Consider the following 27408-nt stretch of genomic DNA (forward strand, 5'->3'; position numbering starts at 1 on the left):
GTCCAATGCAGGGCTTGATCTCACAACCCTGATATCATGATCTGAGCCAAAACCAAGAGTCAGGCACTTAACTGCCTGAGCCACCCAGGCACCCCAGATATTTATCATATTCAAAATTAACACTGAGAAAATTAAAAAACACAGGAATCCCCAAACTCTCTCGCCATCAGCTGAGACAGATACATCATCACACCTCAGGTATCCTTTGGAAAGTAATACTTTACAAGTGAAAAAGGCAAAAGCGCATCTTATTTTTATAAAAATAGCTTTGACTTCCCAGACACGTTGAAAGGGTCTCTGGTCCACACTTTGAGAACCTCTGATATAGAGAAATGCACCCCTCTGGAGACCACTGAAGAACTGAATTCTGTGTTCAGGGGATACTCAATTAGTGTTGTTTAGTTTTCGATCTATAGCCTGAAGAAGAGGGTGCAGCGCAAGGTGGAAAAGAAGATCCTCATTTTACAGGGGTTAAAAATATGTTCCCCAGAACAGGTTTGCAGCCAGTTAGCAGCAAAGTTGAATGCCAACTTTATTTCTACTAATTCTTAGTGTACTTTTTTTTAAAAAAAAGATTTTTTTTAAAGATGTTTCTGCGTGGAGGAATTTTTTTTTTTTAAGATTTTATTTATTTATTCATGAGAGACACAGAGAGAGAGAGGCAGAGACACAGGCAGAGGGAGAAGCAGGCTCCCCGCAAAGAGCCCCATGCGGGACTTGATCCCAGACCCTGGGATCACGCCCTGAGCTAAGGCAGACGCTCAACTGCTGAGCCACCCAGGCGTCCCTTAGTCTACTTTTTTATGTGCATTCAACAAATGTTTCGGTCACTGATATTTAAAAACTGTCACAAGACACTGATGAGAGAAACATTCTCTGAAGGCCTGATGTATGAGGGGAGCCAGTTTAGATTTCTTTCTAAGTCAACAGGACTGTGTATAAATTTTGTTTAAACCAAAAGCCTGATTTATGGCTGCCGTGCATGCACTGTACGTCTGCTTTGTGAATGAGCTGTCGAGAGGAAAACCATCTTGTCCTTGACATATGGACCAACGCTCCTACTCCCTGCATTCCTTTACAATAAAACTTGTGATTCCTGCCTATATGCTCATCTATAATCTTTAGAACTGTTACAAGATGTAAAAAGTATATAACCCTGTAAAAACTGTTCATTCTCTGGAGCACCTTCTTCTCTGTGAAGAGCATGTTCCCAGGCAGTTGTCCTAACTTGGGCTCGAATAAAACTCTCTTTCTTACTTGTAGAGATTCTAAAAGGTGTGTTCAATTTGCATCGACAACATATACCATTTATTGAGCACTTAATGGGTATGGAGCATATGGAAGTTCTTTGTCAACTGCTCTCTGTGTGTTGAGGACAGTGCTGGGCACTTTACAGCTATTTATTATTACTCGTATTTTACAGATTAAGAAATAGGAGTTGGAGAAGTAAATCATCCAGATGGCCCAGCTAGAATGTAGGAGGGCAGGATTTCAAACCCAGGCTGCCTTTTTGAAAGTCCAGGTGCTTACCCACAGAACCATATTGTATCTCATAAACAGCTCTGTGCACTCAAGGGTCTGTGGGAAAAGGTTGGCACATGTAGACACATGTCCCCGTCCATCTCTATTGTTACATCAGTCCAACATCCGGTGAGTATTGTGTGCTTGGCATTGTGCTAGATCCTGTGAGAGGCACAAAAAAATATGCACCGTCAATAAAATAAAATAAAATAATAAAATAAAATAATAAAATAAAATAAAGTAAAATAATAAAATAAAATAACAGGCCCAAGGTGAAGTCACTTGTCCCAGGACAGAAAACCAAGCCTTAATTGCAGTTTCAACCTCTCCCAGGAGTGGATTTTAAACCAATCGATCTGAAATTTCTGGTTCAGCACTAGGGAGGTCATCTGCCTGATAAGACCCCTTCCCCTTGCCCCTAAGGGAAGGTGACCTTGACTGAAATGATCCTTTCTTCTGCTGATAATCTCCTTGTCCCACTCCCCTTCCTGCCTATAAAATCCTTCCATCTTCCTTAAAGAGCTCCTCAGAGCTCTTTTCTACTCCCTTCATGAGATGTTCCCCTAGTCATGAATATTGAATAAAGCCAGTTAGATCTTTAAACTCACTCAACTGAGTTTTGTTTTTTAGCAGTGGGCACACACACACACAATCATAAAATACAGCTCCTGTCTTTGAGTTTGCCAAAATAAATGCACATTAATGGAAGGTTAACGAACGATACAAGTTAATTAGTTATGGCAAATGCCAAACGAGAGGAGCGTTCTTGGCATTCAGAGTGGGGATGCCAGGGGGCCCAGAGGGGTCGACCAAGGCACAGGGAGAAAGGAGAGTTTTGTGCAGGGCTTAATAAAGGGAAGGTGTTTTGTTGTTTTGCTTTTGGGTTTTTGTTTTGTTGGGGTTTGTTTTTGTTTTTAACAGAAAAAGGAATGGGATAAGAGTCAGGAGCTAGCCTTCAGCTGGCGTTCAGGTTCTGTCACATGTGAATTTGAGCCTGGTACAGAGCTTCTTGGGTTTGAGGTCTGTGGCACAGCAGGGAGAGCCCAGCCCACCAGACTCCCCCTGGGCAGCTTGCCTCCTTTCTCACTCATGTTCAGTATTTGTGTCTCCAGAGTCCTGCCGCCCAATGTGGCACGCCCACCCTTGGAGTGGTCTCAGCCAGGAGCCCTGCATAACATGAGTTTCTGGCAGACTCACAATTTTCAAGCTTTCTGAGTTGAGTTGTTTTCCCCAAATACCCTTTGTAATCCTCCAGGTGTGTATCCACCTCCAGGTCCCCCACTTTCTTGTTCTACAGCCTTGGGCAAGTTTCCTTACCCTCTTGGGAACCTCAGTTTCCTCACATGTAAGATGCAGATAATAATGCCTTACAAGGTTGCGATAAAGGTTAATGACTGTCAAGCACTCAGTACCGTTCTTCAGACGTCCTTGGTACTTGGTAAATTAGAACAGCAACTTATTGACCACCTCTGGTATACCGTACCTGTGACATAGTCACATGCAGCACAGGTTATGAAATGTTATATTGGATATATTTATTTCCTTGTTACACATTTTCAAATCATCACAAAACTGGGTCATCATGGAAAGATAAAAAAAGCAATAGAAAAAACATACTGCTGGTTGTGCTAAATCTCTCCAGAGGGAAGGAGAGAGAATAAGACTGTTTTCACTCTGTAAGGTACTCGGCATTTTTTATTTTAACAAATAACCACAAATCCCTGGTTTTACCTTTTTGATATGAGATAATATTTATGAGGACTAGTAACATCTAGTATGTAAGAATCTACTTAGGGACAGAAGTTGGATAGCCAAAGAAGACGAATTGTTCACTCCAGTCTGACATCCCTCAAACTCAAGTTTCTGCATTGCTACTTTCCAGAAAAGGAAGGGGGGGTGGGTGGGGAGAAAGAGAGACAGAAAGAAAGACTGCTTTGTAAGCACCTTCACCAGCCCCTGTGGTTGTCGTCAGGATGCCACTACTTCATCACTTTGACAAGCTAATAATTATTGTTGGTTTCTTTCCACTAAGTTTTTTCTTATGTGGGTTGGGAATCTCAATCTAAGAGAAGTGATAGTTTGCAGGGTTTTTTTTTATTATTATTATTGAAGAGAAATGAAGGGCTTTTCAATGGAATACGGGTCTCAAAGGCATGTGTATACAGTCAACATGACTGAGACCCAATGATGATTGGGGGAGGGGTTCTTGGCAATTATTTCAATATTAGCAACATTCATATGTTAGAATTTAAACTTACATGCCACAGGCACACACATCTGTCCCACTTAGATTTCATAAGTATACTTGATGAGGTTTCCACTTAGGATGACTTTAGCTGAAATAACAGATGATCCAACCCAGAGTTTATAAGGAGAGGTTGGAAATTTTTTCAAAGATTTTATTTATTTGTGAGACACACACACACACAGAGAGAGAGAGAGAGAGAGAGAGAGGGGGGCAGAGACACAGGCAGAGGAAGAAGCAGGCTCCCTGGGGAGCCTGATGCAGGACTTGATCCCAGGACCCGGGGATCACGACCTGAGCCAAAGGCAGATGCTCAACTACTGAGCCACCCAGAAGGGTGAAGTTCCCAGAAGATCCCAGAAGTTGGAAATTTCTTTAGTTCTATGAAAGGAAGTCTAGATAAAGGCTTCTCTCTGCCATCCACATTGTACAATTGTTCCTAAAGCTGTTAGTGGCAATTCAGCTTGTAGTTTCTTGTCCATGATTTGGGTACCGAGAGGCTATCCTTGTGCAGCAGGATTTTTCAACATTTCTTTTTTTTTTTTTTTTCAGGATTTCTCTAAGAGCAAGGTTGTTGATTGCCCTGAAACTTCCAGTAATCTTCTCCTCATGTTTCACTGGCACAGAATGGCTTGGGCATGCCCATTTCTGAGCTAATATGGCCCAAGGGATCAACATCTTAGATCGACTTAAATTAATCAGCTGGGATATAATAGGTATCCAGCACTCAACTATAACTTTTTTTTCATGTGTTTGTTTTCTAGATTGGGGGTTGGCAGACTATAGTCCTTGAAGCAAATCTGGCTAACTACCTGTCTTTGTAAATAAAGTTTTATTGGAACATAACCATGCTCATTTGCTCATATTTACAACTGCTTTTATGCTGCAAAATTGTGTTGAATAGTTGTGTTAGAGACCATGTGGTTCACAAAACCTAAAATACTGGCCCTTGTTCTAAATGAAGGAAGTGGAGTTGAGGTTAAATGACCTGTCTGAAGTCAAAGAGCTAACAAGACACAGAGGCTAGATTCTAACCCATATGCCCAACTCTTGCTACCCCCAGGAAAGAATTTCTTGGGATAGGCTTGCATTTTTTTTTTTTTTTTTTGTGATGTGTGCCAATTCAGCCTCTTATACACAGCAACATTGACATAGGCTTGATGAATAAATATGTTAATAATGACTAATGCAATTCCTAGAAACAATGAATGAATTCACAGGCTGCTATAAATAAAGGAATAGTTTGGGGCATGAGAAAATTGAAGGGATATTTTAATATCCATCGAAATAAGCTTGACACCCACTTAAGAATACAGAAACACCAACTGGAATAGGATTAAAAATTTTCAATGACCATAGGGTTAAAATTAAGGATTTTCAAAAAATAACTTCCCATAGATGAAATGTTGATTCATATTAATTTTAGATGAAGGGAAAACAGTGAATGACTAAATATAGTATTCATAAAAAAGACACAACTATGATATCTATTTTTTCCTTATTATATTTCAATACCCCCTCCTCATCTTCCTCTCTGACTTTCCATGGTAGCCAATCTCCAAGATGGCCCCCAGTCACCTTCACCTTCTGGCATTATGCTTTCCTACAGTTTCCTTCCATATTATATAAGGGTTGGTCTTTGTGCAGTGTTAAAGTGTGCAGCTCTAAAGCTTTGCCACAGGGGCGCTGCAACCTCTAACTTAGCTTCCCACATTGCTTGCTCTGGTGGAAACCCAGTCACTGTGCAGGGAGGATGCTCAAGGGGCCCTGTGGAGAAGCCCCCATGGTGGGGAACTAGAACTTCCAACCAACAGCCACGCCAACTTGCAATCCATGTGAGTGCCATCTTGGAGGCAGAGCCACCTCAGTCAGACCTTCAGATGATGACAATCTTAGGAGAGAGCTGAGCCAGTCCTGCCCTGCTCACCCACAGAAGTACGGGAGAACATTAATACCTATTGTTATTTTGAGTCGTGAAGTTTTGGGATGATTCATTAAGCTGCAGTAGATAACTAATATGTTTCATCCATATTAGGTCAAAAGAGTGGTGGTACATGGGGTACACAGGTCAGAATGAAGGATTAGCCATGAAATAAAGGACAAAGAAGGAGGCAAGTAAGAAATAAAATGAAGTGAAAAGAAGGGAAAAAAAAGAGAAGATATGTTCAGGTTTATCAGAGAAGTACAAGTTCACTATTTAGATAACAGAATAGGTAACTTTTATGGAGCACTTGCTTTGGTCAAGCACTGTGGTGGAATCTGTTAAGTATGCTTTCGTTAGGGGATCATAGACCCTGATTTCTTTGGTTAGAAAATTTGCACTTTAGCAGAAGGGAAGAGGGAAAAGGAGGGAATGGTAGGTAGGAGGGCTAAAAAAGGGGGACAATAGAGAACACTGAAAAGAAGGCTGCACACAAAATGGATTTGTATGGAACTTTAAAAACTTGGTGGGGAAATATTGAAAATGTCTATGCATGTGTTATAGACATAAAACAGATAATTTTCCTCTTCTCCCTATTTCATTTGGTTCCCCGTTCACTCAGTAACCATCTGCTCCAGGTACTGAGCTGTTACTGTTCTGGACACTAGGAGTCACACTGAGCAAAACACAGCCACTGAGCTTGCGTTCTGGGAGGATTTTCTCTTTTTCAATGGATGGTGCCAACAAATACTCAGTCTTCCTACAAGACTGGGGAGCTCTCCTAACTCCTCTCTTCCAACCTCCATAAGGAGCCCCCGAATCTGATGAGTACTTCCTGCTGCTCTCTGTCCTCAGTGTGGCTGCCTTACCTGAACCCTCATCACCCTCTCCAGGTGGATCAGTTTCCTGGGGCTGCACAATAAACTATCACAAGGAGTTGGATGGCTTAGAGCAACGGAAATTTCTGAAGGCCCCAAGTCCCAGATTAAGGTATTGGTGAGGCCATGCTCCCTTTGAAGGCTCCAGACCTCTCTTCCAGGTTCTGGTGGTTCCTTGGCCCATGGCAGCAGAACTCCAACCTACACGTGGCACCCTTCTTGTATGTGGGTCCGCCTCCCCCTGATTCCTCCTGGTTCAGTGAGACTTAGAGGAAACTCTGTTTCCTTTGGTTTCCTGTAGGCAAGTATTTCCCTACTTATCACGCTGAGTGGGAAATTGTTTACTTGTGTCTCTTCTTAAATCTGTGAGTCCTTGGAGGCACGGACTGTGCCTTCTTTGCTCCCCCAGGGCTGAATATAGTTATCAATTGAAAAACATCAATATTCAATATGTGTTTGTTGAATTAACTTTACTGTCTTCTCTTGGGATTACACCTTTTGTGGAGAGTGAGAAGAGAAAGATGGTGGCCCAAAGAGTCACCTCGGTCCCATTCTAGTTCTGTGAGAGAATGCACGGAGGTGGAGTCTTGCTAATGTGGATCCAATGGTTTGTTTTTATTTTATTTTTTAAAAAAGATTTTGTGTATTTACTCATCAGAGACACAGAGAGAGAGGCAGAGACACAGACAGAGGGAGAAGCAGGTTCCATGTGGGGAGTCCGACGTGGGACTCGATCCTGGGTCTCCAGGATCACGCCTGGGCTGAAGGCAGGTGCTCAACCGCTGAGCCACACAGGTGTCCCAGACAGTTTGTATTTATTCATGAGCTCCTAACTCTCATTGCAGGGAACATTACAAACTAAAGGAAAGGCAGCCAGAGAATGGTTTGTTTAAAAGGGCACTTCTGTTCTCTCATCTCCTCACTTCCATGAGGTTGTCTTGCTTCTTAGTAGGACAACCTAAAGAATGGATGTCTTTAATCTAAGGACTTGACTTTCCAACCACCAACCTGAAAGTAGAGGTTGCCCACAACACACCCACCACCTTCCATTTTCGTATGTGCTTCTCATAACTGAACTCCACACCAACCTCATGTGGAACTTCACAGGAACTTTCTCTTCCCTCTTGGCTCTTGTGATTCCTCTCTGTTCTCTTTCTACACCTCCATTCCTTTTCTGGTGTATTCTCTCTTCCCCCATGAATAATGGTGCTTCCCAAGGGTGGCAAATTGCCCTTTCCAGAGATGCCCACTCCTTAATATTTATCTCATTCCACTTTCTCTTCTTGTGGTGTAACTGACAGTCTCCCCCTGAGAACGGGGGTCTAGGATTCCTCCCCTTGAAACTGGACAGGGTCTGGTGACTGCCCTGATCAACTGCGCATGACCAAACTGGTGTTAATGTGACTTCCAAGTTGAGTCCACCTCTCTCCCTCTTCTCCCCCTTTCTCTTTCTCTGTTTGACTTGGAGCCCAGCCACCATATTTGAAGGAGCTTGGGCCACATGTGGAGGCCACACACAGGCACTCCAGCTAAAGTCTCAGTCGACAGCACTGACCATCAGATGTTGGGGTGAATGAGTGTTCAGATGACTCCAGCATGAACCCTTGAATCTTCCAGCTGAGGGCCAGAAGTCATGGAGCAGAAAGGAGCCATCCCTACTGGGCTCTGTCTGAATTCCTGACCCACAACAACTTGTGAGAATTAATAAATGATGATTGTTATTTTAAGTCACCACATTTGAGGGTAATTTGTTACATTCAATAGATCTCTAATATGCCAAGAATCTCTTTTTTGTTCTTTCCCTGGGTGAGTTCACTTACTTTGCTGATGTCCAGTTATCTCTCCCATCACCAGCTCTCTTCTCTTTGCAAGTGTCTCCTCCATACTTTCTTCTGGGTCCAACTTCTTGTCCATGTTCAGCATTGTACTGTCAGCTTTCTCTTTGTCAGGGTACCTTTCTCTGGGTATGCCTCACACTCACTCATGCACAGAAAGGCACTTAGCCTCTTTCTCCTCAAGTTCATGTCTCTTCTCCTGTTCCCTCTTTCTGTTCTTGGCAGCATCAATCTTCCCATCTAGAAATTTTAATCATCATTGATGCTATCTTTGTCTGTCCTATCCAGCGAGGTGCTAAGGTGTTGCATTGGGTCAGTTGATACATTTTTGGCTACAATACAAAGGCCAACTAAATATGGTATAGCAGTCTGGGTCCAATCAGAAGACAGAAATAGAGATGTTTTTTAAAAATTTTTATTTATTTATGATAGTCACAGAGAGAGAGAGAGAGAGAGAGAGAGAGAGAGAGAGGCAGAGACATAGGCAGAGGGAGAAGCAGGCTCCATGCACCGGGAGCCCGACGTGGGATTCGATCCCGGGTCTCCAGGATCGCGCCCTGGGCCAAAGACAGGTGTTAACCCGCTGCGCCACCCGGGGATCCCAGAGATGTTTAATATAGAAACATATTATTTGTTAAAGGTTTTATTTATTTATTCATGAGAGACACAAAGAGGGAAGCAGAGATATAGGCAGAGAGAGAGGCAGGCTCCCTGTGGGGAGCCCGATATGGGACTCGATCCCTGGACTCCAGGATCATGACCTGAACCAACGGCAGACACTCAACTGCTGAGCCACCCAGAGGTCCCTAATATAGAAAATTATTAACTGTGACAAAAGAGCAGCTATGAGATAGGAAGAAACTCTATATGGTACACTAGGGCTGAGGAAGAGGACCCAGGGAAAGACAGGCTTGGAAGGGGTTCAGATTGTATAGGAGGTGAGATTCAGGTGACTGAATTGTAGAGAAGTTCTCTGGATTAGCAAGGCTGGAGTTGGTCTGCAGTTGCAATAGGTCCTCCTTTGGAGTGTGTGTGGGGAGGGTGGCAGATAATCAGCAACCAGTGTCATGGATGTGCTGGAAAGGCCTGAAGAACCTGTCTCCCACAGCATCCCTCCAGGGTGCCTTCTACTCAGAAAGCTTAACAGCATGCTCCCTTTAAAGGAGGACTACTGTAAAAAAATTCCTTTATCACAGAACATATATTAGAGGGTGCCTTTGGAACTGAGAGGCAATAAATGATTAACTAACACAGATGGCTTAAGCAAATTTATTTATTGTGTCACAAAGCAAATGATCAGATACTGGCCAGTTCCAGAGTTTTCTTGAATGTCAATGTCATCAAAGATCCCGATGTTTTCCATCGCTCTCCCACTGTGTTGGACATACCTTCCCTCAGAGTTACAAAGGGCTATAGCACCTACAGGTATCTCCAACAGAGAGCGTTCCATCCACCAAAAAAAGAGGTGGCGAATTTCCTCCTTTGTCTCGCTTTAACAATTTTTAATTTTATTTTTTACTTATTTAAATTCAATTAGTTAAGTTATAAGGTAACATTAGTTTCAGTTGTAGAGTTCAATAATTCCTCAGTTGTATATAACACCTAGTGCTCATTACATCATGTACCCTCCCTCCACTCACCTCCCTTCCAGCAGCCCTCAGCTTGTTTCCTATGGTTAAGAGTCTCTTCTGGTTTGTCTCCATCTCTGATTTCATCTTGTTTTATTTGCCTCTTGGTCTCACTTTTTATTGAAGAGGAAAATATTTTGCAGAAGGTCTTTGGAGACGTCCCATTAATTTCCATCTTAAGAATTGTGTTTTATGCTCTCCCTCTGATTGTAAGAATGGCTGAGATGCAGGGTCTTAAGCCTTCAGTGAAAGATGGGCTTTGCCAGCACAGAAAAGAATGCCTACAAGAAGACGGTAACCCTACCCACCTCACACCTCTATCCCCATTCCCCCTCCCTCTGGGTAGTTACAATGAACCCAGGTGCCCTGGATAGTGACAAGCCCTGAGTTCTACTCTTGGCCAAATGTTAAACAGTTCTTGAGGAAGGACAAAAGGCTTTCTACCGTCTCTTCGTCACCTTAATTTTGATACTTTTACAGAAGCCATTTCCAGGGCATCCTGTAACCAGATGGATTTTCCTGAAGGGTTAACCGTGACCATCTCTTTCTCAGGCTCCAAACCTCTCAATGAGGGGGAAGTTTCTGAGTTAAAATCATGGACTTTCATATCAGGTCATACAACTTACACTGAAGTTCTAATTGCACGACTAATTGCACGACCCTGGGCAAGGAATTTAATTTCTTTATGTCTAAATTTCTCATCTTTTAAATGAGGGTAATAAAAGTACCTATCTCATAGGTATGCTATGAAGAGTAAATGATATAATACAAAATGGTTTTTGGCACAGAGTGAGTCTTCAATAGATATTACTTTTGTCAGCTATTATTGTTCCTCACTTTATATCCAATTGAATCTAAATTTCTTAAGCGACCATTTAAAATCCTGTAGGAGCTGACCCCAATAAAATTTTTCCAAACTTACATTAAAATGGATGATCTTCTCTACTGTGTCATGGGCTACTTGAGGGAAGGATTATATTTTATAAGGCCAGGATTTAGCACAATCTTTGGCCAAAGTAGCTTCTCTCTATTCCTATGTGCTTCTCACTCGAGGAAAAGGTCTTGCTCATTATACAGCTTCTGTCTTTTTCTACCTATGCCTTGCTCTTGCTGTTGTCCTGTCTGCAATGTCCTTTCTCTGTATCCATGTGCCCCCCTCACCCCATCCAACTTCCTTCCAGGCTCATCTCAGAAGCAGTCTCTTCCCTGGTGGGATCTCTTTCCCAACTCATGTTTGAAAAATGTCAAGCTTCTGAAAAACTGAAAGGATAGTAAAGAGCACTGATACACTCTTCACCTACATGTGGCAATTGTTAATATTTTTGACATGCCCTTTTTTTTTTTTTTAAGAAAGAGAGCTGTGGGGAGGGACAGAGGGAGAGAGGGAATCTCAAGCAGGCTCCATACCCAGCCCAGCATCCAATGCGGGGCTCAATTTCACCACCTTGAGATCATGACCTGAGCTAAAACCAAGAATCAGATGCTCCACTGAACCACTCAGGCACCCTGATACCTGTTTTCTCTCTATACATATCCTTCTTTTTAGAGCCATATGAAAGTTGCTGACATCATGATACTTTACATTCAGCATGTATCACGTAAGAGCAAGGATGTTTGCCTACAAAATGACAATATCATGATCTCATCTCCCAAAATTTAACATTGATTTGATAATACTATTTACTGTACAGTCCTCCCCCCCGCCCCACACACCCGCCTGCCTGCCCCGGAAAGCAGATTACTTCGCTTATTGTTGTGAGGATCAGGAAATGACAATGTGACTTCAAGGTCTTTTATTTAGTAGCAGCTGTAGACAATACATAAACAAATAGGTATGACTACATTCCAATAAAACTTTATTTACAAAAGATCTCTCTGGCCAGATTTGGCCCTTAGTGTGTTGTTTGTAACCCTGATTTGGAATAGTACTCTTGCTTTTTTTGGGGGGAGGTGCCTTACAGAGCATTGACTTTTTAAAAAAGATTTAATTAATTAATTAATTAATTAATTAAGAGCATGAGCAGGGAGAGAGGCAGGAGGAGAGGGAGAGGGAGGATCTCAAGCAGACTCCACGTGGAGCACTGAGCCCAACTTGAAGCTTGATCCCACGAGACCATGACCTGAGCCAACACCAAGAGTCCGATGCTCAAGAGTCACTCGGGGGCCCTGAGCATTGCCATATTTTAATTGTCTAATTCAGTTTTCTTATAGAATGCTTCATAACTGGATTCAATGGTTTTATTCTGATTTAAATTAAACATCATGATGAGAAGAATATACAAGTGATATTGCTTACTATAGGGGAAAATGATGGAAGACTTTGAAACAGACCAAAAATAATATGGAGCAACCTCAGCTGAAGGCTAAGCACCATCTAATGCTCCCTGCTGTGCTGATTCTATGGGGTTTTGTATCTTTCATGGTCTTTTACAGCTTTGGAAATTGTAGAATACTGTTGATAATCTATGATTCTTGTCTTTAGAAATGCAAATTATGTCCGTTGAAATGCAATTGATTTTTGACTTATGGATAGTGACCAACCCTCCATCTATTAGGCAATTTAACTTCAGCATTCCTGACTACTTGATGTATGTGTTGGACTCTGTCTTTGGATTCCCCTTCGAGTCAATTGTTACATGCTACTCGTTCTTATGTTAATTAATGATTTAAATAACATCTTTAACACGTGTTCATTTTACATCCGCCTCTGAGTCATCATTATACTCTCTTTTAAATATTACCTTTAGCAGTATTTTTCATTGTGTCACTATAGGATGCATAAAATGTTAGTTTTTCCACATGTTGGTGATAGTAATTTTAATCACCTAAGGTGGATCTATCAGATCTTTCCATTGTAAAGGTATATTTCCCTTGTATTCGGGAAATACACTTTGAGGGTGATACTTTGAGACAAAGTGAATATTCCAGTTGTAATGATTTTTCACCTGCTGGTTTCAGTATCCCCTGAAGATCTTTGCTGTGTCAGTTATAACACTGGAGTTGCAAAATACGTACCCTTTCTAGATACCCACCGTTGGACACCCGAGCTCCTCCTCTGAGCCACTACAACCTTTTCCTTTCTTGGGTTATATTACTCTTTCAAAAGCATGGTGACTAAGACAGAGACTCGGGGCACTGCCTGACTTGGCTCACACCCAGGCTTTTTCTTACTAGCTGCATGACTGGCAAGTCATTTACTCTCTCTCTCTGGTCTCAGTTTCCTTATCTGTAAAGTAGGTGCAATAAAGGTACCGTTTTTTTACAGGATCGTGTTAGAATTAAGTGAGCTACACCAAAGCGCCAGAATGCTCCTTTGCACATAATTACCTGCTTAGTAAATGTCAGCTGCTATTGGGTCCTAATCATATGTATGTATTTGCTTCCTTTTTATTTTAAGGTTTTATTTATTCATGAGAGACTCACAGAGAGGGAGAGGCACGGGCAGAGGGAGAAGCAGGCTCCATGCGGGGAGCCCGACGCGGGACTCGATCCCGGGACCCCAGGATCACGCCCCGGGCTGCAGGCAGCGCCAAACCGCGGCGCCACCCGGGGATCCCCGTGCGTCTGTGTTTGAACCCCAGCTTTGCCACATCCCAGAGTGTCCCTGGGTAAGTCACTCGACATCTCGGAGTCTGCGGCTCATCTGTCACGAGGGTGCAGCCTCGCGGTTCCCAGCCCGGTGCGTCAGTGCGGGCCGGCGGCGTCGGGCTCGGAGTAAGCCTTGAAGACGAGCGGTCTCCGCCGGGGGTCGGGGTCGCGCTAGTTGCTGTAAGGCAAGGCGCACGCTTGGGGTCCCGGGCTTCGGAGGTCCGCTTACTTTCGCACCGAGCCCGGCTCGGAGCCATTCGCCTGGGGTGGGCTCGAGAGAACCTTTGAACAGAGGAATTCCCAGAGCCTCGCGAGGGGCACTCGCCTCTCAGCCGCCCCCGCCTGCCTCCCTCCGCCGCCCCCACCTGGGGAGCCGCCCTCCTGCCCGGGGCCAGTGACACTCCCAGCGGCGGCCGGGAGAGGCTCGGGGCGAGCCCTGGGACCCCGCGCCGGGCCCCGCCGGCCGGACCCGCAGCCGCGCCGCCGCGTGACGGCATCCGCCGCGCGGCACCAAGGTCCGACCCCCCTCGCCGACCCCGGCCGTCGGTCGAGGCGGAGGTGCGGGGCTCCGAGCTGCGGGGGCTCCGAGCTGCGGGGCCCCCAGAGCGCGCCCGGGGCGTGCGCCGGTCCCCGCCGAGGGCCGCCGCCGGCACGCAGGCCCCGGCCACGCACCTGCGCCCCGCGCCCCGCCGCGCCGCTTCCTGCCCCGCGCGTGCCGCGCTCACGTGACCGGGCCTGGGCGGAGCCGGGGCGGGCGGGGATCACCTGAACAAGGGAGTCATGTGAGCGGGGCGGGGCGGGGCGGGGGCGGGGCCGGGCGCGGTCACGTGACGCGGTTCCGGGGCCGCCGCCGCCGCCGCCGCCGCCGCCGAGCCCAGCCGAGCCGCGCGCCCCTCGGGCTCCCGCTCCGCTCCCGCTCCTGTCGTGCTCCTCTCCTCCTCCTCGCCTGCAGCCCAGCCTCCGCCCTGGCGGTGCGACCATGTCCCGGGCGCGGCCCCCGGCAGCCGCGCGCCGCTAGCTCCGCGCTCGCCGCGCAGCCCGGGCCGGGCGCGATGGGGGCCGCCGCCGGCCGGAGCGCCCACCTGGGGCCGGGGCCCGCGCCCGCCGCCCGCCCGCTGCGCTCCCTGGTCCTGCTGCAGCTGCTGCTGCTGGTCGGGGCCCCGGGCGCCGCGCGGGCCCAGGGCGCCGACTTCCCCGAGCTGTGCAGGTGGGTGGCCCCGCCGGGGCGCAGGCTTCGCTCGCAGTGCCCGGGGCGCGCGGCGGGGCTGGGTGGGGGGCGGGGGCGCTCCGGGGAGGGGCTGGGCCCCCGAGTCTCCCTCCGTCCGGGTCTGGGTCCCGCTGGCCCCGAGGGAAAGTTGCCCGCGTGGTGGCGAGGGACGGGGGACGAGGGGTCGCGCGCGCGCGGGCGGGGGGCGCGGGGTTCCCGCCGCCCCGGTGCCGGCCGGCGCTGCCCGGGGGGTGGGGGCGGGGGCGGGGGCGGGGGGGGGCGCTGCCCGGCCACTTGTGGCTGTCACTGAGTCCGGGGCGGCTTTGTGTGCGAGCAGCCGGCCGCCCCGACCCAGCCGGTGGCACGCTGCGGGCACCCTCCGCCAGCTCGTGCCCTCTCAGCGGGGCGCCGGCAAAGTTGGAGGACGCAGGAACTACAGCTTTGCTTTGTTCCCACTCCACGTTTTCCTCCGAGTTCCACCAGCGGGACCTTGGCGAGGCCCCTCAGTGTCGGAGGACGCCGCACGAGTGGCCTCAGAGTTGGGGGGCGTCGGTGTCACTTGCTGATTGATTTCCTCCCTGTAGGTTTTCCATTTTTCTCTTTAAAGTAGCTTTTCTGCAGAAGGTGACTCCCCCCGCCACCTCCGCCCCGATCGGGAATGGAGGGTGGTCATCCTGTGTTGGCTCTCAAGACTTTACCCTCCACTTCTCCGAGCCTAACTTCCTGTCTAGTTGCTCACATGATGTCATTGTCTCTAGGGTGGATTATTCTAGTGGAGGCTTTCGCTCTGGGAATCATGATTGTATAATCGCGGGTCCCATCGAGGGCTGTGAGTGCCCTGCGCTGGCGAGGATAGGAGTCCCCCGGCTGGGGAACCACCAACCACCAGAGAATTTTCTGACCAACCTTTCGTGGACTGTTTAGGATGATGGAAAATCCAACTTATACTATTTTTTTTTTTTAAACTTTGGTAAAAAGGAAGCAGGATGAAGGGTTCAGAAAGACCAGTGGACCGGCGCTAGCAAGTTACTTCTCAGAATGAAGTTGAGCCCGCTTTGAGCTGAACTTTGAGCTTTTGGTGGGGTTTATGGGATTCTTAGTTTTTCCTTTGTATCAGACATGGTCTGATTCGTACCCCTGAGTTTAGGACTTGCAGATACCACTATTCTAAGGAGAATAAGGCTGAGCTCACAATAGAAATTCCTTGCAAGGTCCATGTTCTTTATTTCTTTTCCCTTTTTTGGGGGGGAGAGGGGAGGATGGCAGGCTGGAGAATTTACTGCACATTAGTTTATAGTTAGTTGGCTGCCCTAAGATACATACTACACAGTAATGAGCAGGGTACACAGAAAAAGGGGGTCAATTTCTGCCAGGTGGAGAAACGTGGCTTACATTCAAAGGAAGGAGGTTTTGGAATAATGGCTAATGTGACCAGCCCTATCCATGAGAAATTAGCTCAGCGGGGCTAGTGGTGTCGAAGTCTTGGTCTTGTTAGCAAATTGGAATTTATTTTTTAATAGTTAGGGTTAAAGTTGGCTTCGAGGGCAGACACATATTTAGTGGCTGATGGGGGGGGGGGATGCTTAGTTTCGCATTAAGTGAGTCCTCACAGCGTCTTGAATTTGAATCTGCATTTGTTAACCTCATTTGCGAGTGGAACATGGCCTCTGGGTCCAGTAGGAAATGGCCTTTGTATTTTCAGCTCGAAAATGCTAGAGAGCGCTCTAGGGGGATATGCATTGTTAGTGTGACAAATGTGTCTTCTGCAATCTTAGAATATCTTTAAAGTTGGCGCTTTTACTCTTTCTGCCAGATTTCCTTAGGACAGCAAATCTCCCAGTCCATTCAGGGGTGAGCTTGCACACATTTCTTTTCTCTCTCAGCACTCTGCGGTTTTGCATTGAGATTGCTCCAGAGCTGTGCATAATCTCAACTTTAAACTCAATATTCCACCAAATGAAATTTTTCCTATTTATTCCCATTTTAAATGAATACCTTGGCTTAAATACTTAAGTTTTTTTTTTTTTTTTTTTTTGGTTGGGAGGGGATGTAAAAAATCTGTGTTCTTTTATTAGGTAACACTGGCTAAAAGTTCTTTAGCATATATTTGAAGAACAGGAATGTGAGCGATAATTTTTTAAATACAGTATGAAAAGTTCTACTTAGTATCACCAAAGCAGGATGTGTTAAGCTGCCTTTTTATTCTATCTCTGAGAGTCCATTTGTCTGAAATGTGAATAACCCACCCAGATCCACCCCACTTCTCCCAGGAGCATGAAAAGTAGACTTTACAAGTGTTAACGTTTGTGGAGTTTGGTCAAGTGGCAGCAGACCCCAGGTAGACACCCCCTGTAGACCCAAGGATCACATCCCAAATATTTGTAAATTGCTTGTTTGTAATACAGAACATATTTTTCTATTGAGAATCGTCTTGCTCGTTGTGGTTTGGTGCCCAGGGCAGTCACCAGAAACCTGTCATTCACACCACAGCTTTGGAGTGCCCAGACACTGCACAGCCTTAATTGGAGCCCTGGTGGTAAATTTTCATTGTCTCTCAATAATAGAGTTGGATCCTAGGAAGCAACTTCTCTCAAGTCCAGCTTTCTAGAACCAAAGAGGGTACTTTTCATCTTTGGTCCCTTAGAACCCACTGGAGGGAAGTCGAGTCTGCTTCAGTCGACCTGCTGCCTGCAGGTCACCAGGTGAGGGCAAAGCCAAGGGCCAGCTCTCTCCTGGGGTAAGGAGGTGGCAGGGGTGTGGTTTCTGGTGTGGTTAGTTATTGGGAGGGGTGAAGAAAACAGTAGAGAACTATTTCAGCAGTAGCTTTAACTATATTTGTGCACATGGAGGAGAGCACAGGTCTCTGAGTTGTGTACTGAAAAGCAGGGACAGAAAAGGTGATTTTCCCTAAGTGTATCTGGCCCCCTGCAGCACTTATTAGCACACTGTTTCTTAGAGCACCTCGGTCGTCTGTTCTCTAAGATACAGATGACTGTGCCGGGTGAGACGTGTGCCGCAGAAGTTGGTGTATTCTTAGTCACCAGCCGTTTCTTGGGGAGGGTTGGGGAGGGTGGTGGGGTGGTGGTGGTGGTGGTGCTAGGAGAAGGAACATGTTTCCTGAGGCCACTGTGCCTGGCTGTGGGTCTGGCGGGTACCGAGGTTCTGAGGAAGGAGGAGTGTTAGTGCTGGTGAGGGATGTCTGGAGGTCAGTGGGGCTAGAGCAGTGAAAGCCAAGTGGCCATGCAGAGTCACCAAAAGTCACCAAGATGCTCTCTGCTGGTCAGTAGCTTTACTTATCACCGTGTGATTTACACCTCAGAAAATATCATTTTACATCCTATGTAGTAGGTGAGTTTCCATTTTATTTAGATGTTAACATCATTAGTGAGATCTTAACAGTTTGTACTAGTTATAAAATAGTGCACTGGACTGCTTGATCTAAGTAGGGTACTTTATAATTTATTCAGAACAAGTTCCCCCCCCAATCATTTGGGTACCAATGCTGGAAAGTTTTTATTATATTGAGAACAAGAGAATAATGAAGCCAGCTGGGAGTTGAGGTTGGTTTAGTTGCTGTCTCTAAGGAGATTTTTTTTCCTGAGGTTTTTTTTTTCCTGAGATTTTTCTGAAGGAACAATGCTTATATGCTTAATTTGGGCCACATGTTAAACCTGGACCACATCCATTTGTGTGTGTACATTTCTTGCAACAGTAAGTGTGTGTAGAAGCCCACAATTGTTAATTATGGGTACATTAGATCTCATGCATTAATTCTTAGAAGAGTGTTCCTGATAAATTCCCAGAAAATGAATTCCTGAATGGATTTCACGTTTTTTTATCAGTGTTACATAGAAGGATTTTTAAAAGATGGAGTTGAGAAAAATAATTCAGATGTTCTCATCTTTATTTTGATCTCGGCATGTAAAACTATTGCGTTGGTCAGAGGTTTTGTAGAGTCTCAGAACTGGGACTGAGTGACAGGAAGTAGCTCATTACTTTGCAGGTAATGTTCTTTCTCTTTCTTTTCTTCTTCTTTCTTCTTCCCCCCCACCCCCTCCTCTTTCCCTTTTCTTCCTTTTTGTTTTCCCAGCCACCGGGATCTGTCTCTTGGTAATGGCACCGGCCATTGTGGTGTGTGAGAAGGTGGAAGTAGCTGAGATTGGGTATGCCTATGGATCCTTTGTGTCTTCCTTATAGCTAACTCATGACCACTGAGGGACAGAGGCCTGAACTTATGCTTATTATGTTCTCCTCATCTTTAATCCTGGCAAGGTGACGCAGGATTCATTTATTCTCCAATAATTTCTTAAGCAGAGGGAACAGTGGGAGAGGCCAAAGCTGGAATTGGAGACCCCAGGAATGGAACATCATGTTGGAAGAAGATTGTGCTGGCCATGACAGCAGCAACCATGACACCCTTCTCGCGTTATGTTTGTTAATTTTAAACAGTGTAATCTTCCTATTGGTTTTCCCTTTGATCTAAAAATAATCTAAGATGTTAACTCATTTTTTGCTCTTTTGAATAAAGCTTTTGAGTACTTACGTACAAGATTTTGCGTGGACTTGTACATTCCTTTTTTTCTTGAGTAGAAACGTAGGAGTGGAATTGTTCATTGAATGGTGAGTGTTTAACTATGGGGGCTGTCAAATGTATTCAGAAGTGGATGTCCATTGTGCATTCCCATCAGTAGGATAAGATTTTCAGTTCTGCGTCTTTGCTAACACTTGGTCTTACAAGTCTTTTTAATTTTGGCCATTCTGGTGGGTTTGTAGTGGTACCTCAGTGCCATCTTAATTTCCATATCCCTGACTTCGTGACGTTGAATATCTTTTTTGTGCATTTGTTGGAATGTCTAATGATGAGCATCTTCCATGTGTTTATTGACCATTTGGACAGTCTTCAGTAATGTCTGTTAAAACCAGTCTTTTGCCACTCCCCTCTCCAATTTTTCTGGGGGAAGGGTCATCTTAATGAGTTTTAAGGACTCTGTTTTCTGAGTACAAGTCCTTTTGTAGGTATGTGTAATGTGTACTATGAATATTTTTTCCCAGTTCCTGGCTTGCCTTTTTATTTCCTTGATGTATACTTTGATCAACAAATACTTGAAAATTTTGCTGAACTTCAATTTATTATTATCTTTTAGTGGTTCCTGGTGTTTGTAGCTTAAGAAATATTTACCTGTGTTAAGGTTTCTCAATTTCAGCCCTATTGACATTTAGCCTGGGTAATTCTCAGTTGTGGGGACTGCATTGTGCATGGAGGATGTTAAGTAGCATCCCTGGCCTCTACCCATTAGATGCCAGGAGGGAACCCCTTGCCCCCACCCTGGTCATGACCAACAGAAATGACTTCAGACATTTTAAATGGCCCCTGGTGGACAAAATTACCTCCTGTTGAGAACCACTGATTGACTCAAAGCTCAAACAGATTTTCTTTTATGGTTGTCTAGAAGTTTTGTAGTTTTAACTTTTATGTTTGGCCCTATGATCAATTTTTTGGGTTAATTTTTATGTATGATGTGAGGACAGGGTGAAAGTTTACTTTTTCCATGCATATATCTAGTTATGTTTACTAATATTTTATGTAGGATGCTTATAGCTTTTTTTTTTTTTTGAAGATTTTATTTATTCACAAAAGACACACACACACACACGCACACACACACACACAGGCAGAGACACACAGGCAGAGGGAGAAGCAGGCTCCATGCAGGGAGCCTGACATGGGACTCAATTCTGGGTCTCCAGGCTGAGGTGGTGCTAATCACAGAGCCACCCGGGCTGCCCACTTATAGCTTTTTTAAAAGTGAGATTGGACTATAATTTTCTTTGCCATGCTGGTCTTGGCTGAATTTAGCATCAAGGATGTGTTTGCTTTGTGGAAAGAGCTAATTATAATTAGCTTTTACTATTTTATATGCCATGGAATAGTTTTGTGTAAGATAGATGTTTTCGCTTTCTTAAATTTTGGTAGAACTCACCAGTAAAACTATCTGGGCCTGGAGTCTTTGAGAAAGTAGAGTACAGTAGAGGAGTTGTTTTGATTATGGTTTCAGTTTTAGCTTTTTTATGTATCTAGTCAGATTTTCTATTTATTCTTGATCCAGTTTAACCAAAACTATATTTTCTGGAAAATTGTCATTTTAATTTTGCATTCACGTATAAATATGTAGTGTGCTACTCTTATAATTTTGAAAATACTCTTTGTATCTCTAGGTAAATTTTTAAAAACTTCTGATGTTTGTACATTTTTTTCTTCATCATTTTTATTAAAGATTTTTTACATTTGTTCACAAGCTCCATCACCATGTATTGTCAATTTTGTTAACTTGCTCTCTCCTAGTAACTTTGTCAAAAAGCTTAGATCTTTTATTTTAAATAATTTTACATAATATGAGATAAATTTAAAGCTATAGGTTTCTTTGTTCTAAGGACTGTACTACTCAGAGCTTTGTTACATAGTTTTTTATTTTTATGCTCTAAATAGCTTGTTTCAGGACCTAAATTCTAACTATTTCAACTCTCTGAACTCACTAATTTTTTAGAATCATTTTTTCCCTAGAATGGATCCCTTCCACCCGTGGTGGCTAGTAAATGTGGTGGAATTTATTGACATTTCCCTTGTGGCCTAGCACCTAGTCAAATTGGGAGTGTTCTGTGTTTGGAAAAACTGTTCTTCATTTGGGTCAAAGTTTCAATAATTGTTCTGTTCAGCTTTTCTTCATTGTAACTTATTCTTTGTCCTGCTTGACTTGTCTTTAATACTTTGTATCTGGCTACCACTTAGAGTTCCAGAAGAATGCCTTGTCTCCCATTCCCAGCTTAGCCATTCTGTTGCTCATAGCTCTTAAACTTTTCTGGTTTTTTTTTTTTTTTTAATTTTGATTTCAGCGAGGTCTCCAGTTGATGTATATTCACAGCTGCCTGTGAATCCATCTTTGTGGCTGCCACAGCTTTCATCATTCCTAGTAAGATAGGTTGTAAAGTTCGGCTCTGATTGCTCTATTAATTCTCTTTCCTTGGGCCCAGTTTCTTTTGTTGGGGGAGTTTGTCCTCGTTTTCATGGCGTTGGCGCCCTTTTGATAACTGGTGATTCTTGATTGTGGTCTTGGCGGTAAGTCTCCTTTTGGACATTTGTTGCCTGTCCTAGTGCAGCTGTGCAGGGTAGGGCTGGAAGCAGTTGTTGGCTCTTGGCTCTAAATGGTTTCTGGGGAGTCTGGGGGATGGGCAAGGCGGGCCTCTGGCTGATGCATCTCGAGTCTGCTCTGTGAATCTCGAATCTCTCGAGACTTTTCTGCCCTTCCAGGTATCACCCCTCCCAGCCTGTGCCTGCCCAGAGATATCTGATAAGCCCGTGTTGATCACAACTGGCCAAGTGCAACGTGTCCTGCTTGCAGCTGGACACAGGAGAGCTGGGTTGTTGAGTTGGCTGTGGCACATCTCCTTTCTCTGGATCTCAGTTTCCTCCACATGAGAGGGCAGTGGCTGTCTTGGGTTTGAATTTGGACCCCTCCCTTTACTAGTTATTAGGTCTCAGGCCAGGTACTGGTCCTGATAGGCCTTAATTTCTGTTTGTGTCAAACCAGGGTGCTAGTCAAGCTTCTAGGGGTGGTGTGAGGATCAGAATGCATTTCAGTGCCTGCCCCACCCTTCATGTTCATCTACTGGGGCAGTGGCGGTGATTCCTTTTTGTCTATAAGTTAGAGTTCCTGCGTTAGCTTCCTGATATTTTTAGCCTGTTATCCTGTACCCCCTGGGCTCTCTATTAGTGCCTTGGGGCTTCTGCCTCAACCAGAGAGCATTTCTTCTTTAGCCGCTTTATACATTGGCACTCCACCCAAAGAGTCCTTTTGAGAAAGAAACGTTTCCATCATTTGAAAAAGTCTAGAAACCACTGGGCTGTGTGATTCTCGGGGTCCATTTTGCATCCAAAATTCTGTGGTTCTGAGGTATGCATCCTTCAGGATTCCTCCAGTTGTGAGTTGCAGAAAGCCCAACTCAAATTCCCTTAAACAAGGAGGAGTTTGATGATAGGAGGTGGAGGCTTTGGGCGGATGCCAGATGCCATATGTCAGGCCAGCCCTGGGCCCCTTCCTGCAGCTTTCTTGGCTTGTCTTCCTTCCTGGGGTGGCTGCAGCAGTTCCACGGTCCAAGGAAAGAGAGAGAGCCTCCTTGTTTCTCTCCTGTAGGGGTTAAGGAGCCCCAGCCGACTTGTGCATGGGTGTCAGTGGTCAGCAGGGGCCCCTTCTCTGCCCTCGCAGGGCTTCCCTGGAAGGGGGAATGGGTGCTGGATTGCAGGCTGTCTGTCGTAGGTGGGAACAGGGAGCCAGGAGGCAAGGCGGGGGTGGGGTGGGGTGGTGGTGGATGTGCAAGTACTTCCTCAGCTCCACCGTGCTGCTCAGCTTAGACAGCTGCTGCTGGAGAGGATTTGGAGGTGCCCGAAGCCCTGTGTCATCTGCCTATTTTCGTCTCTATGTTAGCCAGCGCAGGGGGGCGGCAGGGCGCCAGCCCTTCACAGCGGGGTGGGGAAAGGCTGGTTGCTCCGGTCCCCGGGAGCATGAAACTTACCTTTCAGAGCAGCTAGAGACCTTTGGTGGGGTTTTTCTGTTAGCTTTGGTGTGCTCTTAGCTCTGCTGGGGCAGCTGTCCTTGAGCAAACATATGGAGGGTAGCTTCCTTGGATGGAGGGAGCGGATTCTGACAAGTATTTCGGTTCACAGAGGGCGAGGAGAGATGCAGGAAGTTAGATCGTGAAGGTGTTACTCGTGGTTTTATTTTAACCAATGGAGGGAAAGATGGTGGCATGTGGGAACAGTGGAAGGTGGCCTTTGAAATGTGGTTGCCAGTGGGCGGCCTGGGAGGAAAGTTCAGGAGCTGGCTTTTCAATCAGAGCCTTTGTGCCCGAGCGCTGTCAGTATCCTTCATGCACATGTGTGTGTTGCAGTAATGTGTGCATGCAGAGAGCCCATCGAGGAGCCAGGGGACTGTTGGATTTTGGTTGTGTGTCACATGCAGTTGTTGCTGTCTGTAGGTTCTCTCCACTCTGCAGCCAGTCACAGTTGTAAAATGGTGTTTTGTACCGAAAACCAAAAACTTCCCCCGACGCTCCCTGCTGTTTGCCCCTGGTCTGAAAATAGAAAACCAAACCACCAAACTGGAAGTGCCAAAGAAGTGAATTCCTAGAAGTGACAAGGGTGCATCTCCACTGAGTCACCCTTGTTGTCTCTCTGAGACTCCTTCACCTGCTGTGAGCTGTACATGTGTTCCTCACCACAAGCAAAGTGAGAAGCCACGTAGCTCTTTTCTGTCTCTGTACAGTCCGCCTTTGGTTGATACCAAGGGAGGGAAGAGCTGTGGGCAGGGCCCTTCTATAAGGCAGGACAAACTTTTCCAAGGCCTTTCTGTAAGATGATGTGAAAACATAGACCATGCAGGAAGTGGGTCAAATTGGGGACCCTGTATCAGGTGCTCTGGCTGGGAGCACGCTGGTGGGGCTAGGACATGGTAGAGGGGCTCTTGTGGCTGGAAAAACATGAGTGTCCAAGGGAACAGAAGGAGGGAACCAGAGGGAAGGTGATGTAGCTGGGTGTCAGGTCCCATAGGCCATTGCAATGACTCTGGCTTCTATTCCTAGGGAGGTGCGAGCCCTGGGAAGATTTTGAGCAGAGGAGTGATATAGGGTGGGGGTGGCCAAAGGGGGAAGCTGGGTTTTTTGATAGACTGGGTAAGAAGTTACAGTAATTGGACCAGGGTTATAACAAAGGGTGTGGTGAAGAGTAGTCGGAGTTGGATATTTTGAAGGTGGAGCTGATGGATTTTCTGACGATTGTGTCCGGGATATGAGGTGAGAAAGACGAGTGCAGGGTTTAGTCTGTGCAATTGGAAGTTGCATTGCAAATGGAATTGCTGTTTTCAGAGATGGGGGGGAAAAGCCAGTTTAGGGGGAAGACAAGGAGTTTGGCTTAGCCATGTTGATGTTCGGTTACATCTAGCATCTGAGTGGGGAGGTCGGGTGGGCAGCTAGAGCAGTGTCTTTGGGTTGAGGGCAATGTCCGAGCCTGGGAATGTCAGTTTGGGAGCTGCTGTTGCATAGCTAGAAAGCACTTGAGTGAGTCCTTAGGGAGTGGTGGAGGCAAATTCTGAGGAACCCTGTTCTCAGAGGTCTGCAGGATGCTGGGAACCTGTAGGGGAAGCTGACAAAGAGCTGCCAGGGAGATGGGATGAGAATCAAGAGAGCGCAATGTCCTGGAAGCCCAGGGAAGGCAGGGTTGTAGGAAGAAAGTGGTCAGGTGTGTCACATGTGGAGCACCGAGTACCACGACACTAAGTGACCAGTGGATTTGGCAGCACAGAGGTCTTTGATGAGGATACCACAGGTTTTGGTGGAGAGGTGGGTGAAAGCCCAGTTGGCTTTAAGGGAATGAGAGGGCATGATAGGACGAGCAAACAGTAAGTTTGGGGTTTGCTGTAAAGGGATCAGAGCAGTGGGGGGGATACTGCACTGGTGTGTGGGGTCAAGGGAGAGGGTTGTAAAAAGTGGGATCTATTATAAAAGGTTGGTATGCTGAAGGGAGTGAACCAGCACAGAGAAAGATTGGTGATCCAGGGTGAAGGGAGAGAAGGAAGGAAAAGAGAGAGAGAACACAAAACCTGGGTGCTGTCCCCAAATAGGGGACAGGTCTGGCAGCCAGGGCACCAGGAAGGGTGGGCCTTAGTGATGGGAGTGTGTGAAGATGATGCAGGTAGACTGGTAGATATGATGGAAATCTGGAAGTTTCTATTTTAATTTCCATAGTGAAGCAAGAAGCAAGATCTCTGCTGAGGGTGGCAGTTCAGCAAGTGGCTGCCTCTTCTCTCAGGCCATCATTCTGTGCTGGAAAAGGGAACCGCCCCCCCTCCGCCCCGGAGGGATTGGGGGCAGCTGAGTGAGTGTTTGCAGACCATTCAGCAAAAGTGTGAGCCATGAAGTCGCTCATAGATGTTTCCCTTATTCTTCATGAGAGCTCTTGAAGTTGAGGTGAGATAATGCTGTCCTTTTAAAATGAACTCATAAAGGTGATACCTGTCCTGGCACTAAAGGAGTGCCCTGTGTGTTTCCTTTTCCCAGTTGGGTGTTAGGTTTTGCTGAGCTGTCTTCGCCAGTCTGACATTTGACCCCGGCATCTTCAAAGCAGAGATTTTTCTCCTGTGTCAGCCTCACCAGCCTGGAGAAGATTTAGCACCTGAGAGCAGCCTCAGGGGCGTTATGCTGCAGAGGGCAGACCTGCCCTTGGGGTTACGTCTCTGCTGGAATTGCACTGAGTCTGGGAGGGGTTTCTGGGACACTGGTGACAGCTTACAAGGGGACTGAGCATTATGGTTTGAATTCTATGCCGTGGGCTGGTGGGTTGGCTTTAAAAGCAGTTGAATTCAGGCATCCATATAATTAAGGAGGTTTAGCCTGTAATCCAACTTTTCTTTATGCACATGAGGAACAAAGTATGGGAACATCCAGGTAATTACTCTGATTTTTAAAAAAATCCTCGCAGAGGGATTAGGGTTGAAATACAGGCCTGCATCCTGACACCACAGAGTTGACCTGAGCAAAAAAGTGCCATGGTCATAGCAGAGGAAGGACAAGCAGTCTTTTGGGGAACTTTGTGTTGTGGAGGGGCCCTTGCCAATTTACTAAGAATTCCACCTCTTGCATTGCAGTGGAACCTCCTTAGGAAGGTCTCATGTTTTTTTTCCCCTGCTCCTCTGCCAGAAATTCAAATTCATCAGGCCTCTGTTCTGGTGGCAACTGGTGGCTATGGGGCCCAGGCATGTGTAGGTCCAAAGTGGATCTCTTGTCCTGAGAGAACCTAGGAGGCAGTAGGGTTTGTGTGTGTGTGTGTGTGTGTGTGTGTGTACACACATGCGTTGTCCTGAGGGACCCCCATCTCCAGCTCCATGGAGATGGCCCAAGACAGGGGCCTGTTCCCTCCACTTCCTGACCTGTGTTACGTGACATTCCTTTAGGAGGCTCCAAGCCAATGTACCTTTTTTTGTAAACTCCATTTTTAAGCAGCCTGAAGCTTTCTATTGATCAGATGAAAGCCTTAAATCCTAGTTTCTCAAAAGTTCTACATTCCTGGTCATGATTTTCCTCGCAGTGACTTTGTGTAGCAGCTGAGTTTCATAGATGAGGAAGTCGGGGCTCGGGAGATTAAGCGTGTCCCACGCAGCTGCTCAGGGTGGGGTGGGAGTTGGAGCCATGTCTCTGGGCTCCTTCCACTTGCCATGGCACCTTTCCGAGTGCAGCTCACCTCCCTCTCTATTTCACATGACCTTTGTTAGTCACTCTTGGTGATGGTTTGAAAACTTTGCTGCCCCCCACCCCCCCAACCATCCCCTAGCGCCTTAGGCTCTGGTGTGGACTTAGAGCCTTGCTTCCAGCTGGATCCCTCTCTAGCCAACTGGCTTCTTGCTCCCAGACCCTGTGTAACCACCCGGGAAAACCAAAGACTAATGTCTGGCTTCTTTCTCTTTCTTTTTCCTTTCCTTTCCTTTCCTTTCCTTTCCTTTCCTTTCCTTTCCTTTCCTTTCCTTTCCTTTCTTTTTTTCT

At 46.0% G+C, this 27408-nt stretch overlaps 1 protein-coding gene and 2 long non-coding RNA genes across 3 annotated transcripts in view; 2 read left to right on the forward strand and 1 right to left on the reverse strand.

Annotated features, from left to right (window-relative positions):
- Window positions 1-13403: 13403 nt before the first annotated feature.
- LOC140616967 (uncharacterized) lies at window positions 13404-14357 on the reverse strand. Its single transcript, XR_012017277.1, has 2 exons — window positions 14289-14357; window positions 13404-13898 (listed from the first exon to the last, which is right to left on the reverse strand). It is a non-coding gene; the product is annotated as an uncharacterized lncRNA (long non-coding RNA).
- Window positions 14358-14653: 296 nt separating this feature from the next.
- IGF2R (insulin like growth factor 2 receptor) overlaps window positions 14654-27408 on the forward strand; it is a 99458-nt gene continuing 86703 nt past the window's right edge. The window contains exon 1 of the mRNA XM_072829853.1: window positions 14654-14823. Coding sequence (XP_072685954.1) covers window positions 14669-14823 — 155 coding nt within the window. The 5' untranslated portion in view covers window positions 14654-14668. The remainder of the gene's footprint in view (window positions 14824-27408) is intronic.
- Window positions 15160-19374, forward strand: LOC140635344 (uncharacterized). Its single transcript, XR_012032687.1, has 2 exons — window positions 15160-17525; window positions 18914-19374. It is a non-coding gene; the product is annotated as an uncharacterized lncRNA (long non-coding RNA).

Source organism: Canis lupus, chromosome 1 (genome assembly GCF_048164855.1).
Source record: "Canis lupus baileyi chromosome 1, mCanLup2.hap1, whole genome shotgun sequence".
Taxonomy (NCBI): domain Eukaryota; kingdom Metazoa; phylum Chordata; class Mammalia; order Carnivora; family Canidae; genus Canis; species Canis lupus.